This window comes from Coenobita brevimanus, chromosome 82 (genome assembly GCF_032717465.1).
Source record: "Coenobita brevimanus isolate Jiangsu-jjx chromosome 82, ASM3271746v2, whole genome shotgun sequence".
Classification (NCBI taxonomy): domain Eukaryota; kingdom Metazoa; phylum Arthropoda; class Malacostraca; order Decapoda; family Coenobitidae; genus Coenobita; species Coenobita brevimanus.
The window spans coordinates 18,335,857-18,353,671 of record NC_137035.1 but is presented as its reverse complement, the minus strand read 5'-3'; the positions used below and the strand labels follow the sequence as shown (position 1 = coordinate 18,353,671).

The following is a 17,815-nucleotide window of genomic DNA, read 5'->3' as shown; positions in this document are numbered from 1 at the left end:
GGCACTGATGTGACTGGGTGGCTCTGCTTCCTGGTTATACAGATGTCCCTCACTTCCCTTCCTATCCTAGGCAAAAATGACTGCAGACTGCAGGCCACTGGGCTAATTTCAGATGAGCCTGGTGTTGCAACTACTACTATCTCCAGACAATTCTATTCAGCTTAGGGAAGGGCCCTTATAGTGAAGGAGTTTACAAAGACAATCTAACCCCTCCAGTTCAAAAAAATTCTCTTATGCTCAATAAAGTAATCTGGTGAAAGCATGAACAAAACAAAACGTCGTCAGACTGAGGAGGTTCATCGTAAATAGGATGAATATTTTTTTCATAGTAATCACTAATGGATGTAAACATGTATACAATAGCCTTGACATTTTCTTCACAGTTATTAGCTGTCCTGAGCGTGTGAACAAAATTACATGCATAAGTATTACACTAAGCAAAGCAGTAACTATATCAGATAAACAAACCTCTCATTTATCTACTGTAGATTAGTTTTCACCTACACTAAGCAAACTTGCAGGAAGCTTTGCCAAATAACCCCTTATACCATCAAGCTGTATGTGTTAGTGCTGGAAGTGTCTCAATATTCTAGGTTAAAATGTGGATGCTCAGAAATGTCCAAACTTATGAAATACCTGAAGATTATCAAAATGAAAATAGCTACACCCAGCCATGACAGATGAGTGAAGTGCATGATTATTCATCAAAGTACAGGTACCATTCAAAATATTTGAAATAAAAAATATACACTAGATCATACTCAAAGAGAGGTTAACATCCTTAAATCTTGCAAATGACACGGGAGACTGTCGAAAGTGAAGACATACTGTATAGCTACTCACAGAACACAAAACCTGAAAATGTACTGAGAGAGTGTAACCCAATGACCAAAAGTAAATGCCCAGTTTCCTGTAGAAAATACCAAAGCCTACATTCCATGTACAGTATCATTTGAAATGTAATAACCTGAAAATAGAAAGGGATTAATGTCAAACCACTGCATTCCCTCACCATAAGACTAAAAACCCAATTCTCTACTTCAAAATCCATTCAGAACTTTGTAACTCCTTATACAACAAACCTGATGCATGGATAATAGCAAATAAAAGGATACTGTCAACCTTGCCCTTGTCTGGGTTGGACTCCATTCCAGGGAGGGCAGCTGCAACTCGTCGGAATAGCTGCAGGATGCAGTGTAAAAAATTGGTGATAGAAATGAGATAACGGACAATAAAATGTAGACTAAAGAACAGGATATTATGTTAACCATCTGCTATCCTGATAACCAATAAAGAAGAGTGAAAAAGGCTGGGGATACCAATGTCCTGCAGTGGATTTACTATGGCTGGTGTGATAATGAATATCTCGATATTTTCACCAAATCATCCAAATGTTGTAATAAGCTCATTATAAAACAAATCCAATTTATTTTCTTTTGGCAAGAACTGTAATGAGAATTAATTCCCAGTGTTTACTCTGCAGGGTAATACATCTAATCAAATAAACTCCTTCCAAACATGAAACAGGATCTGTGCCTTGATTTCAAACTGATGTGTGCTGCTCTAACAGATGAAATATACCCTTATATGGAAACACCGTATATTCAAAAGTTCCATGGGCTTCAGCCCAATGTCGATCCTCTTCTGTGGATCTATGTTGACCAGAAACAGCTATATCTTCTAAAAAAAACTCTTTTCAAATGTACAGTTGTTCTAACTTAACCTGGAAGATTTTATTGCCATTTTGATGCTAATTTCTCCTACATCAACGGTAGAATATATTAACTGATTCTTTTTATGGCACTTCTTCATTACCAGCACCATATTCTAGCATTAACCTCTTGCTATAGCTAAGCATTCAAGCCAAATTTAAGCAAACTTAAAGTAAACCAAGTTTAGTTAAAACTTTCACAAAAATGGGATGTCTTACTGAAGAATCTAATGTTAACCAAAATAAAGGTGGAGCTCTTACCTGCTTGACATTGTAGCCAGCCTTTGCACTGGTCTCGATAAACATAACATTAAGTTCCTTGGCCTTCCTCTCACCCTCCTCTGTGGACACCTGCAAGATGGCATAATCATAAATGCACTCATCCTCCAATGACACACTCTCTGCTGGATAAATCATCTGACAAGAGTAGAAATACAGTTCTTGGGCTGTTCCATCCCGACCACATAACCATATTAACGACTTGAAAGATGTAGTTGCCAATGCAATGTTATTAAAACACACTAACTGAAGAGTAATGTATATGTGCTTTCTTATAATAGCTCAATAATTAGTGGATCAATTTGCATGAAGTTCTTACTATGTGTTTTAGCCTCTCAACCACACCTTACCCAACCACACTCATAGCAGTGACCACCAAACAATACTGACAATTGTGAGCTTCATAAGTAGGACATCCCTCAAGGTGCTCATAATCTCAGGCTTCTGTAACTTACTCTCAAGTGAATAAAGTCACTGGCACTAGCTGGAATAAGTAGCTATAAGAAAAGATGCAACAATTTTTTCACAGATCCCGTCTGAGAAAGTGAAGTACAGTACGTACAAACTGATATTATCCACCACTTGGGAAACTCTGCTGGTTACAATACTGCCACTAGTCAGTACAGTAAATTATATAACAGTACTTTATTCTAGCTGCTGACTAAGGATTTCGTCAGCTAAGAGAATATAAGCAGCTAAAAAGTAAGAGGCCATCTATGAAACCCATTCACTGTGAATGTACTCTTGTTAATGCCAAACTATTTTCTTCTGCTACAAGAATCCCTACAAGGCTACAGGGATAAAGCTGGGCCACAAGGAGCAGAAGAACTTGGGGATTTATATAACATTATTTGGAAGAGCATATATGATTTTTTTTATTTGTTTCTAAACTATTTTATTTCATTTTACTTATTTATTTTTATCTTTTTTGTGCAGTAGGTCTGCAACTGCAGGTTTTGTTGTGGTTGTTGAAATCTGTTCAATTAAAAATGAGCTGTTGTTGAGCTGCCCCAGTCTGTTTGGCTGAGTAGACCCATCAACCTCAGGCATGCACCTGCTTCTGCAGGGCTGTTCTCTGCAATGAACGTTCATTTTCGTTTTTCAAGGCTCCAACATGCTTGCATGTGTCGGCCTTGGTCAACTAATGGGAGCTCTCCATGCTGCTCAATCTTGGGCAGCTTCCCTATGTAGTCCCTTAACCCTGAGGTCACACTCAATGACCTCATCCCAGGTCTTTTTCAGTTTACCTCTCGCTACCCTACCCCAAACATTAACACTTCTCACTTTCTGCACCCAACTATCATCCCCCATCCTCTCCATATGCCCAAACCATCTCAATCTACCTCTCCTCATCACAACAACAATACATTCCAGTCCCACCCTACCTCTCGACTCTTCCATCATAAACCTAGCACTCCCAGGCCTTGCACTCAAGGATGCACTGCACATCCACCTAATCATTGCCATTTCTGTATGTTTGAGCCTGTGAATATCCTCTTCCTTTACTGGCCAGGACTAACTACCATATAGCATTACGCTCCCAACACATGCAAAGTAAACATCACAGGCCTTATACACAAATATGGGTGGCTTTTAATACTGTAATAAATTACATACTAGCTATTACTCTACACTCTTAATGGAGTACAGTAAAGAGGATTAGATAGTATACCGGTATAACACTTATTTTCAATAGTGGACCCATTAGTCTTGAAAGTCTCTCATAAGCTGAGTACAGTATATTGATCTGACAATAACCACGACTAAAATAACTCAACATATTCTTGCACAGAGAAGGGGAACATTCTGATCAATAATCCTGTATTATTTGTTACTCCATTACGATCACACTCCACAAAAAAATTTCAGTTAAAAGTTAATCCTATTTTCCAAATCATCATACACTCCAGTACTTTTTGCAAGATGGAACCATTTATAACACTGATGACTACACAGTCCTGACACTTAAGGTGAAAGTACCTTGCTTCATGCCCTTGTGTGGCATTATGTTCACAAATATCTCAATCATCCCTTGGCTTTATGGTATATGGGCCACTCCTACTGGAATGCCTCAACCCACTGGATCACCAGGCTGCTAATTTAAAGAACTAATCTTCCATGCTTAATTATCCAAACTTTGACTCACCTGTCTCTTGTCTGAGAGATCAGTCTTGTTGCCTACTAGCATGATTATGACGTCACTGCCACGCTCTGTCCGCACATCATCTATCCACTTTGACGTCTGGTGGAATGAGTTGGCATCTGAGGGGTAGGAGTGCAGGTTAATAACAGGAGGTGGAGGTACAATAAAGTGCAAACAGACAAAATGCTTTATATATATATATATATATATATATATATATATCTATTGCCAGATGCCATAATCCCGTAAGGGGTGGCCATTTGACTTTGAGTTAGTTGTTTTACGGGGAGGGGCACTAACCCTCCACCAACATAAATATAAATATAAATATATATACATAATATATACATAAATATATATATATATATATATATATATATATATATATATATATATATACAGTATATATACTCTATATATAATCTGATGAATATCCCTAACCCCCTTCGGTCCAGTTGATGGCCAGGTATTGTCAAACTAGACGGCCAAATTGTATAATAACCAAAGGGACTCATTCCCGCATCAAAATTTCGGTTCAAGAATTTCATGGAACTATAACTTAGTACAGTATTCGAGGTATGAGAGTGGTCCAGTTCCACTGCGTAAAAACTACTGTACTGTACTGTACATTAAGAAAGGAGATTCATTCCTTGTAATGAAGTCATCAAATATTATGCAACCAGGACAGTACTGAAGTAGTGACCTTGGGAGTGACCTTGTTGGAAAAGCAAACAGACTTTAACTTGACCTAAAACTGTCATCTTTCTACCTTAAATGCTGTGCTGTATTAACATACTGACACTAGAATATGATGAGAGCCACGACACAGTGCTAAAGAAAGGATATAAAGCCAAGTATTGTATAATTTTGCCAACTGATTATCGGAAGTAACTTACGAAAGAGCGGAAATCACCATGATAAGGTGCACGAACTGTAGACAGAATCACCATACATACATGTCATCTAATAGTAACCTTTGATATGAGGAAGTTTTCTTCATTCTCACTTGCTAACTATATTCTAGCTAAACTGATACTGTACCATCACCATCTCCCATGATAACCCAAATCCGGTGACAATGTCTTGTACCTTCTTCCTACCTCACAATGATTTTGCTAAGCTGTCTGAGACCACTTGTAATGACAGGTATGAAAATGGTCTCCTTTAATCCCTTCAGAACCACAAGTCTCTCCCTACTTAAGCTACATTAAATTGTGTGAAGGCTGGGAAAAAAAAAAAAGAAAATCAGCGGACCAAGAAAGTTAATTAACATTACGCCAATGACTCTGGTGGCAAAAATGAAACTCGATAGCAACTGGCAGGAAAAACTCATGTACTGACTACATTTCCAGTCAGCTTTACCAACTTCATACAGCCAGTTATACCTTAAAGTTCAGAGTTTCAGTTCTTTGCTTTATCAATATCCACTCTTTGCTTTCCCATACATTCACATATCAAGCTATTTCCTTGATCCTCAATACCAACTATCTTTAACCTTGCTTACACATACCTGCTGCAGTACCATTTTTACTACATCACTGATATCTAGAAAAAGCAATCACCTCGGTGCTCTATCCAGGGAAACCACCCAGGAATCAAATACTGTATATACTGTTGAGAAGCCTCTCTCTTCTGCACACTTTTCAGAATCACTGGAGATATTCTTAAGAATATCAATCTCATGTCCTCCTATTCAAATCTCAACAACAACAACAATAATATTAATAATTTAATAATAATAATAATAATAATCCATCTACCTATCTATTGCCAGACGCCTTAATCCCATATGGGATGGCCACAAACAAATCGCCTCCACGTCGCCCTGTCCCCTGCCATTTCACTGCCCTGCTCGCAATTCACACACCCCTCTCTCATATACTGTACCTCTCCACTCCATCCCGCCATCTCATCTTTGGCCTCCCCCACCCTCTCTCCCTCTCCATCTCACTCACATACACTTTCCTCATCAGTCTCTCACTCTCCATCCTCTCCACATGGCCACACCACCTCAATGTTTCTCCTAACGCTTCCTGGCTCAGTGGGTTAGAGCGCTCCGCTCTGACCGAAGGGTCGGAGGATCGAATCCACCCAAGGGTCATTGGTAGACATCAGGAAGGGCATCCGGTCATAAAATGCTACACGCTCCAAACCAAAGTCCTCTACCCAGGGGCAACGCCTTAGCCCTTATCCAAAAAAGGGGTACCTGGCGTAAAACTCACTTCTTTCTCTTTTTCTCTCACTCTCCATCCTCTCCACATGGCCAAACCACCTCAATGTTTCTCCTAACGCTTCCTATCACATCCACATCCAAATCACAACGATCCTTCACCTTCTCATTCATCAGTCTGTCTCTCCATGTGACTCCACAGGCTCCTCTCAAACAACTCATTTCCACTGCTCTCACTCTTGACTTGTGTCCCTCCAACAATGTCCAAGCTTCACTTCCATACATTAGAGATGATATCACAATACTGTCATGTAGTAACTTTTTCACTTCAATGCTCAATTAATAATAATAATAATAATAATAATAAATATACAGTACTGTACTTCCTATTTTATTTCTGATGGGCCTAAGTCACTGATTACTTGGAGGTTTGCCTTTCTAAGTCACCACTGTACAAACAAATACACAAACCAAAGGCCAATGCATCCACATTCCATACAAAACCTTCAGTCAAATAACTTCCCCCATGAACCACCACAAATATTCATCCCACAAAAAACTGCCCTTCCCAAACAGATAAAAGTTTGCCAAATTCATCCATGATGTAGCCTCCACCTTTCTTCGATTCATTACACACACACACACACACACACACACACACATGAACAAACTCAAACTGTAGGTGCAGCCACTAAACCACAACACAGCTACTCACTTCCTGCATCTCACTGCCACAACAAAAACCTTCAACAAAACCTCAGCTGAAGACCTGAGGGAGTGGCAGCTGAGGTGACTATTTCTGCGGACCAGTTTTTGTGTCTTGAGATTGGGAGAAGAACAAAAGCAACAACAGGAAATATCAACATTAATAAAAGTGGCAACCCAAGTTATGTCCAGTTTATGTGAACAAACCATCTAACCTCATTATCATTTACTTATTGATCTATAAAATTATTTACACCAAGCCTTCCATGAACCTCACTGGTTCTTACCCTATCCAATATAGGGAACCTAAACCTGATCTCCCATAGTCACATCATCACTGCTCTCACTCCTGGCTTTTCAGTACCATACAAATATCTCTCACTGATAAGACAACATGACTTTTGAGTCTGAGTGGGTACAAGGCACTGTATACATACTTGTGATGTCATACACAACTACAGCAACAGTCGAGTCCCTGATATATGAAGGAATGAGACTCCTGAACCTCTCTTGTCCTGCCGTGTCCCACAGTTGCAGCCGCACCTGTAATGACAAACAAACAACTCTACACACAGTCTGCAGTAAAATTTGTAAAATGTAAAATAGTAACATCCAATCCCATTTCAACCCCTTCGAGATGTAGACCCCCCAAGACCAAGCTGTTGGAGTGATGAGACCCGAAAGTAAGGTGCTGTAGTCCATTAATTTTTAAGGGCTGATGACCATACATCCCTTGGTGGAATTAAACGATCAAAACGCCTTCAGTCACCTTTTGGGGTCAATCCTCTGGCAGGCTCACATTCCAATGCTGGTGTTCTTGCTAATGGACCACAATTAGTAATGGGAGCCACAAACCCACTGAGTGTAGGCCGAAGCTGCCCCCATCCTGCAACTACTATCCTCATCTTTAGGGGATAGGGAGGAAGCCGAGGGATATTAGTATTACCGGGCAGTGGAGCAGTTAGGGTATATCAGTGCCACCACATGAAGGCATCCCTCACTAGTAAAATATATGAGAATTGGCTAACACACCAATAAAACCAAATATTAACACACATTTTATGACACAAGAGATTTGGCATCCTCTCACAGCTTCTCCAATACAATACAAGTGGTCCTCATTAGAAGAAGGTAGGAGAGTAGGTGGGTAGGTAAAAATAGATAGATAAATGAGACAAGACAAGAGATACATAAGAGGGTAGGTAGGATGACAGGGTATCATGATAGAAAAATATACAGGTAGAAAGGTAGGTGGGTTGGTGGAAAGGGTAGGTTGGAAGAATCAGTGGTAGATAGATAGGTAGGCAAGCAGGAAGGAGAGGCAGGTTATTGGGATACTAGGTAGATAGGGGGAGAGAGAGGTTGGTAGGATATGTAGGCAGAAAGATAGGTAAGTAGGTAAGTAAAGTAGGATGGAAGGTAAAGGTAGATGAAGGGAGGCACAAGGAGAACCAGGTAGGTAAAAGAAGATGACAGGAGGCATAAGGAGAGGTAGGTATGGATAGTATTGTAGGTAAGTAGGAATGTAAGCAGGTAGTTAAGCACGTAGTAAGTAGGTAGGTAGGTATGCAAGTAGTAATTACGTAAGCAGGCAGGTAGGTAAGAAGGAAGCAAGTAGGCAGGTTAATGAGTAAGGTGGGCAAGAGACAGTAAGTAGACAGCTCAGGAGGTGGGAAGCTAGGTAAGAGGTAAGCTGGCAGATGTGTAGGAAGGAAGGAAGGATGGAAGGCAGATAGGTAGGTGGGTACGTGAGGTGTCGGGTAGGTAGGTAAGACTGCCCTGTACAGCCAACTCACACCACCAACACCGCAAGATCCCTCAAAGGCATTTACAATACAAAATAAAACAATTATCACCCAACCACTAAACAATAACTGAGCACACACACACACACACACACACACACACACACACACACACACACACAGGTAATTCACTATAATCACACTCATACCGCAGACATTGGGACAAACGTAAAATACTGTCATACAAAACAACTGCAGAGATAAGAGACAGCCTTTGGGTCGTGTTTGCATAAATAAATACAACAATTATAATATAAAGTACTATGTAATGTATGTGTGTATGAACTTTGTATGCAACACAGCTGAGCATATCTGTGACACTGAGGTTTGTGTGTTGCAGAGCCAAAGAAAACGGTGATGGCGAAGGAAAGTTCACACACACACACACACACACACACACACACACACACACACACACACACACACACGAAAGTATAGTGTGGAAACCGTGAGTGCTGCAAGTGCCGTGTTTCTTGGTCAGCCAATAACAATCCAAATAAATAAAACTTTCTCACTACAAAATAATAATAATAATAATAATAATAATAATAATAATAATAATACTGAGACCATTTACTATATCCATCACAAATTTATCCTTTGCTGATCACGACACTGTCAGATATTTAAAAACGAAAATGAAGGAATGGAAAACAAAACATGGCTATACTACTTTCCGCTGGGACCACATTCGGCTTTCAATATTTAAAAGTATACTCCATCACCGTCTATACTCTTTTTACTCTAACTTGGCCTAGATTTTCGTCACTTTGAAGCATATTTTACATTCCTTTGTGACTGACACAGACGATGCTACAGCTCTACATCCTTCTCATAGCATGTCTTCGTGACTAGCATCATTTCTAGTGTTAGTCCATTGTTACAACTCAGCTTTCGGGATGGACAGGGCAAATTTAGGCCAAGTTTGAGTAAAAGGAGTATAATTATAACAATGAGAGCCGTATTTACCCATATTCAAACGGGCAGATTTCTCTTAGTGATGTCGAAATACTATGGAATATATAGAACTACTAATTACTGAGCAATATTTCTGGATGTCGCTCGTTCAATAAAGTGATCCATATTATTGCTTTATTATACCTATCACGGGACTATTTTATTGACACATGCAATAAAGGAGCAAATGAAGACTAGAACCAATAATCTTGTCGGGTCGGGAAGCTCCCTAACACCGCCTCTTAAGCGATTTATTTTGCTTATTACCTCTTACTCTCCTCTACCATGTCGTTTGAATAATTCCAAGAGTACCACCATTTTCAGCATGAGTAACATACAAACTGATACTCACTACCCATATCCAAAAACAAATCGCTAAAGAAGAGGCGTTAGGGAGCTTACTGAGGAGAATACCTATGACTACGCCAGTTTCGAAAAATATCTAAGTTTAATGAAATTGTATGAAAGTAGCAAGAATAAATTAGGAAAATAAGTCGCCGATATAAAAGTCTTAAGATACTGCTACAACCTTCAAGTCACCGTGTAAAGGAGGAAGTGGGGACGGGGCGGGGCGGGGCAAGGCGGGGCGGGGAGGGGGAAGCGGAGAAAACGAGGGAGGGGAAGAGGGAAGGGAAAGGGGAGAAAACGTAGGAGGGGGAGAGGGAAGGGGAAGAAAACGAGAGGGGGGCAGAGGGAAGGGGAAGGGGAGAAAACGTAGGAGGGGAGAGGGAAGGGGAAGGGGAGAAAACGTAGGAGGGGAGAGGGGAGGGGAAGCAGACGAGATGGGGGGGAGAGGGGAGGGGAAGAAAACGAGATGGGGGTGAGAGGGACGGGGAAGAAAACGAGAGGGGGAGGAGGGGGGACTATCAGGAAGGCCTACATATAAACAACTTGAACATCCTTGGCTGCTGATACACCACTGAACAATTACTGTGCGTGTGTGTGTGTGTGTGTGTGTGTGTGTGTGTGTGTGTGTGTGTGTGTGTGTGTGACTCACCGTTCTGTCCTCCAGGTACATTGTTTTGGAGAGGAAGTCGATGCCGATGGTGGCCTGCAAGAAGAAAGATAAGATAGACATTAACAAACATCATATAAGTTAACATAGGCCTTAATAGACAGGATTGAAGTTAACATAGGCTTTAATAATACACTGTAGCTCACCATCATCATCAACACCATCATCATCATCAATACCACCATCATCATCAATACCATCATCATCATCATTACCATCATTATCATCATTACCATCATTATCATATCGTCATCACCACCACCACCATCATCATCATCATCACCACCATCATCATCAATACCATCATCATCATCATTACCATCATTATCATATCGTCATCACCACCACCACCATCATCATCATCATCATCATCATCATCATCATCATCATCACGACCTTCTTCCACCAAAAGGATGGAGTAAGAAACAATCCAAACAAAAAGAAAACTAACAAGCAAAGAGGGAGAACTATCAACAGCATGTCAAGTGAAATTTCAAAGAGCTACACACACACACACACACACACACACACACACACACACACACACACACACGAGAGAGAGAGAGAGAGAGAGAGAGAGAGAGAGGAGGGGGTGCAGAAGCAGCAAGCAGAAACTCTCTCTCTCTCAAGGCAGCAGCAGCCGGGGTCGATACTAATTGCGTTAACCCAACCTGACCCCTCCATCTCACCGCAAGGGTACCACACGCCTCATCCATTTTTAACTGAGGAGGAGGAGGAGGAGGAGGAGGAGGAAGAGGAGGAGGAGGAAGAGCAGGAGGAGGTGGAGGAGGAGGAGAAAGAGGGGGGGCTGGAAATATTGAGGAGGCGGGAGAGATGGAGTGAGTGAGGGGTGGAGATGAGGGGAAGGAGGGGTAGGAGAGGGTGCAGTGTATGAGAGGCGACGAGGCGAGGGGACGATGGGGAGGAAATGAAGGAGAAAATGAAGGGAGGAGGATGGGCTGCTGGGATGGAGAAGATATTAAGAGAGAATGATGGGATGATGAAAGGAACAATAAGTCGAGATGAAAGAAGATGAAGGAACAAGAGAAAAAAAAGAAAATGAGGGCAGACAGAGGACCGACGAGAGCGGAAGGGAAGACAGGAGATGAGGAAGGGAGGAAAGAAGGTGAAACGAAGATGAAAAGATGCGTAAATAAAAAAAAATGAGGGAGGAGGAGGTATAAGGCGACAGTGTAAATGTGAAGACAGGCAAAGAAAGAAGAATAATGATTACAAAGGAGTACAAATGAGGAAGACAGCGGGGTGAAGAGGGAGAAGGGAAAGATGATGATCATAAAAAGGCGAGGGGAATGACCAGGAGGGGGAAAAAGAATGAGGGAAATAAGAAACGGAATGAACTAATAGCAAGGAACGGAAATAAGCATAAAAAAAAAAATCTGGAATAAAATCTAATATGTTTACAAAAGAGAGGAAAGGGAAGACACTGGGAAAGGAAGACAGAATAACAGAATAGGGGAAATATAGGGGAAGGAAAAGGGGTGAGGAAATATGGAGGATGAAAAAGGAGTGAGCAAATATGAGGGAAGGAAAGGGGGTGAGCAAATATGGGGGAAGGAAAAGGGGTGAGGAAATATGGGGGAAGGAAAAGGGGTGAGGAAATATGGGGGAAAGGAAAAGGAGTGAGGAAATATGGGGTGATTAAAAAAAGGGGGAAGACAGAAGGAAGGTGAAATACGAGGAGGAAATGACGGAAGGACGAAAATAAGACAGGAGGAGAGAGAATGAAGAAAGAGTGGAATTAAGGACGGAAAATAAGATAGCTCGGGAGAATGACAGACAAGGAGAGATAAAGAGGGATGAAAATAGAGAATCACAAGGAAGAAAGAATGAAGGTAAGAAAGGAAAACAGACTGAAGAAATGAGGAAGAATGGTAGGAAAGAGAAACGATGAAAGAGACAGCAGGGACGATGGGAGGAGAGGAACGATGATGGAAGGAGAGAAAATATATATGGAGAAAACAATGGGAAGACGAGACAAGCAGACAGAAAGGTGGAAGGAGGGAGACAAGAAGGAAGGTGAGAGAAGATGAAGATAGAAGTAGAGAGATAAGGGAGGGAAGATGACAGGAGAGAGGGAATGGTGGAAGGGAGAGATAAAAAGAAAATGATGCGAGATGAAGAATGATGAAAGAAGGAAGATATATTGAGGAAAGATGAAATAGTGAGAAAATGATGCAGACAGAAGAAAAGATGAGTGAAAGAATGACAGGTAAGAGTTATAAATGAAGGGAAGAAGACAGGAAAAAAATGATGTTCGAAGGGAGATAGGAAGGAGGACGAAGGGTGAGGAAGACAATAATGGAAGAATAGAGTGGTAGGGAAAGACGACGAAGGAAGGAATGGAGGGAAAATGATATACAAAGAGGATAAAAATAAAGGAAGGGAAGATGAGACAACGATAAAAATGGAAACAGGAGGAGAAGGAAGAAAGACAATTAACAGAGGACAGAAATAAAGGTTATAACAGAGATAATGATGAATAATAAGAGTGGGGGGAAAGAAGAGGAAGGAAGGGAAAAGAGGAGGAAAGAGAAAGGCAGGCAGGAAAGGGAGAGATGGAAGGAAGGGAAGGAAAGAAGGAAGAAAGTAAAGGAGGGAGGGAAGGAGAGAAGGAAGGAAGTAATGGAGGGAAGGGAGGGAGGGAAGGGAGAGAAGTTGTGATGATGGTTGCAGCAAGAACAAGGCCAGACACAATTATATGATTCACCCAAAATAGTCACTCACGCTTTCACCACACACACACACACACACACACACACACACACACACACACACACACACACACACACACACACACGCTTCAATACAAAGGTTATGCCTAAACATTGATATTTCACAGTACACATTAACAGGTCATCAATATACAAAGTTACATTACGAGTACCGTATATTTTCCTAACACTACATACACATCCTTCCTACAAACACTGGCACATTCCATCATTACGTACATTCACTGCACGTCATCATACTCGCACATAAATCAAACTCATTCCTTGTACGGAGGATAATGGGAGACTAAAGGAAGGACATAAACTAAGAACTGAAGCGAGGACGTAAGTGAAGGCCTGAGAGAGACGGAAGAACACGCTGAATGGACTCTGGGATTCCTGGGATGCGAAGGAAAGGCAGGGAGGTTGTGTGTGTGTGTGTGTGTGTGTGTGTGTGTGTGTGTGTGTGTGTGTGTGAGAGAGAGAGAGAGAGAGAGAGAGAGAGAGAGAGAGAGAGACTGGCAGACCCTGCTCTACATTACTATGGCAGCAATGAGGAAGTGAGGGGGAGAAAAGGGCGAGGGTTAGGCAGTGAAAGGACAGGGACTGAGGCAAAGAAGGAAGAAAGGGATGTTAAAGCAACGCAAAAGAGAGAGAGAGAGAGAGAGAGAGAGAGAGAGAGAGAGAGAGAGAGAAATACTGGAAAGAAAGAAAGGGAAGGCACATGGACAGGACACACAAAAATTAAAATGACCAGGAAGGAAGGAAGAGGAAGAGGCGGCAAGGAAAAAGAAAATGTAGGTCGGGGAAGAAGGGCACCTATTAAAAAAAAAAAAAAAAGTAATTAGCGGAGAGAGATGCGGTTGGAGGAAGATTACAAGGAGGAGGAGGAGGAGGAGGATGGGACGAGAGCAGCAAAGTGCGAGACAAGGAAAATATTAAATAAAAGAAGGATTTTTGTAATTAGGGAGGAGAGGTAAGAAAGACAGATACAGGGAAACACACACACACACACACACACACACACACACACACACACACACACACACACTGAAAACAAATAATGGTTGTGTGTGCGTGTGTGTGTGTGTGTGTGTGTGTGTGTGTGTGTGTGTGTGTGTGTGTGTGTGTGTCAGGGAGGGTAGGTAGGTGAGACGGTCCATTCCCTTAAGCCAACCAGTCCCCTCACTACACACCCTTACATATTACCACTCGGGCACCAATACCAGTCCGTCTAAACCGAGATATATGTAATGACAGGAAGGGTGTTTGAGGAATATAAATAAAACATAATGAATGCAAATAAGGATGGAATAATAACTAGGAAAATAAGCCGAATTATCAACCCTTTCAGCTCGATGATGCCATTTATACTTCCTGTTATTTCCAAAGATTTTAAGTTTAGGGGAGATATTAGAATTATAAAGAATCTTGAATTTTGCTCTATAGTATTTTTTTTTCTTGGATGGAGGGGGTTGCAAGATCCTGGCCTTGGGTTCCTTCTTCCCTGCATAAAAATAAATGTATAAAAAAATAAACAGGTCTTCATTAACCCACTTCACTGCTACGGTATTTTCTGAAGATGAAGAAAATCGTCTGGCAGCAGCATCTTAAGTGAAAATGACGTCCTCGGGCTGATGAGGTTAAGGGTAGGCTTGGATGTAACGATATGGACCAGTACGAAAAGGAATGAAAAGCTGAACTGCATGGGAAATACGAGGAGATGATGATGATGATGATTGGCAGTGGTGGTGGTGGTGGTGATATTGATGGATGATTGGTGGCGGTGGTGGTGATGATGATGATGATGATGATGATAACGAGGAGGAGGAGGAGGATGGATGACTGATGATAATTGGTGGTGGTGGTGGTGGTGGTAGCGGCGGCGGCGGCGGTGGTGATGATGTTATTGATGACGATGATGATGATGATGATGAGGAGGAGGAGGATGGATGACTGATGATAAGTGGTGGTGGTGGTGGTGGTGGTGGTGATGCTGATGCTACTGATAATGACGTTGATACTGATGATGGTGATGATGATAATAAAAATTATAATGATGCTAATGATGATGATGATGATGATGAAGATAAAGGTGTGAAAGTGCAGGTCAGCTTTAAAACAGGGAGATAAATGAGCACGATAAAGATAAACTGATAAGAGATGAACCGACTGATAATATGAAAGAAGGAAGATGGATTTACTGATATGAAAATGATATTATTCGAGGGCGATTATGAAAAAGTGATTTAGGATTTACTGATATGAAAGTGACATTATTAGGGGGAGATTACGGAAAAGTGATATGGGATTTATTGATATGAAAGTGACATTAATGAAGTGAGATTATGAGTGATATAGTGTAGCGAGATTACACATAGGATGACTGACTCTCTCTCTCTCTCTCTCTCTCTCCAAATTACTACCATTCCCATGATATTTGGCAGATCATTTACCCTGCACTTCGAGATAACGTAGTGGTTTTAACTTACGAAATATTTGGAAAGTAACACCCAGCTCGTGCCGAAATTAAAACCATCAATTAACACGGCAGGGGAAAAAAAAAAAAAAAACGGCCATTTACGTTCCATTTCCAGGTTTGTCAAAGAACGTGGAAAAAAAAATGCTATTAAAAAAAAAAACACATGGCTGGCTCGTTTATAAGTCTACACCTTAATAATGAAGCATCGTATATAAAGGGGAAAAAAAACGAAAGAAAAGCATCTATGAGAAACACCAGGTACAAGACATTTTTTTTAACAGAACTGAGGAAGGAAAACAAATGAATAATAAAACAAAAAGGCATTTGGATACTGTATATAAAGAAAAAAAAAACGAAAGCACCTATGAACCAGGTCTAAGACATTTTTTATATAACAGTTCTGAGGAAGGAAAAACACATGAATAAAAAAATACTAAGACATTTGGATACAGTTTGGGATAGGTGGGTGTGGTACCTCGTATATATATATATTTTTTCCTTTTTCCACATGATACACCTGCTCCAAAAACGAATCCTTGCAAGATTAACATTTCCTTCTTAGCCATGCATAGGACACCAGAAGGAAGGAAGGAAGGGATGAATGAATGAATGAAGGAAGGAAGGATGGATGGATTGGATAGATGAATGAAGGAAAAGATAGATGGATGGATGGATGGATGGATGGATGGATGGATGAATGAGTGAACGAATGGATGAATGAATGAATGAATAGATTAATAGATGAATGAATGAATGAATAGATGAACAGATGAATGGATGAATGCTCAAAATCTTACAGGTGAACGGAAGACCTGGGCACAACGCTACTTAGTAAAGAAATTCAAAGAAGGGTATGAAACGCAGAAATCAAAGTGGTAGAATTCAATTAACTATTTTTCAAGGTAAACCCGTCTAAAAATATGATTAAAAACTGATATATTCAAAGACACTCGCATGAAGATAATTTTAGGATTTTATGTTCACCTATGTAGATAGGATGAAGGTGTGATAAAGAGAGACATGAGATGGAATGATACGAGGGGATGATAAGACACACATGTGATAAGACAAGGCCGCACCTCCCTAAAACACACACACACACACACACACACACACACACACACACACACACACACACACACACAGCTACCCCAAGTTTAATAATACAGTCAAACATGCTACATTAAAGTCGGTCTAATTATCAATCATTAAGGAGATACAATTACTGAAGGCATTAAGGGTGAAAATAGTCTCTCTCTCTCTCTCTCATATTTCAACAAGAGGACATAAAGGCGCAAAAGAGATACATTACGGTAATTAATGTGAAAATAAAGGAAGGTTTTGATATTGTAGCGGCTATATACACGAGAGAGAGAGAGAGAGAGAGAGAGAGAGAGAGAGAGAGAGAGAGAGAGAGAGAGAGAGAAAATATCTAGAGCTGTGAGGTCAGGCGCAGGAGGGAATATAACGAAAGAGAGTGAGGTGGGTGGGGAGGGGGAGGGGAAGAGAGGAGGGAGAAGGTGAGAGGGGAGGGAAGGGGAGAGGAGGAGGGAAGGAAGAGGGGGGGAAAGGGGAAGGATGTGTGGGAGGAGAGTGAGGGGAGAAGAGGAGAAGGGTGAGAGGGGTGGTGAGGAAAAGTGATGGGGAGGCGAGGGGGAAAGGATGAATGGTGTGGGGAAGGAATTTCTGGAAAGTAAGGGAAGGAATGAGGAGGGAGGGGAGGGATGTGTGGTGGTGGGGGGAATTAGGGAAGGAAAGGGGAAAGGGGAGAGAAGTTGGGGAGGAAAGTAAGAGGAGGGGAGAGGGAAAGGGGAAA

General features: G+C 41.2%; 1 protein-coding gene across 2 annotated transcripts in view; it reads right to left on the bottom strand.

Annotated features, from left to right (window-relative positions):
* The window catches only part of Rab6 (RAS oncogene family member Rab6), a 75,299-nt gene that overhangs the window by 13,670 nt on the left and 43,814 nt on the right, over positions 1–17,815 (bottom strand). For both annotated transcript variants that reach the window (XM_080279997.1, XM_080279996.1), the window contains exons 3-7: positions 10,768–10,821; positions 7,446–7,551; positions 4,137–4,252; positions 1,973–2,062; positions 1,116–1,182 (exon numbers count right to left, since the gene is read on the bottom strand). In XM_080279997.1, coding sequence (XP_080136123.1) covers positions 1,116–1,182; positions 1,973–2,062; positions 4,137–4,252; positions 7,446–7,551; positions 10,768–10,821 — 433 coding nt within the window. The remainder of the gene's footprint in view (positions 1–1,115; positions 1,183–1,972; positions 2,063–4,136; positions 4,253–7,445; positions 7,552–10,767; positions 10,822–17,815) is intronic.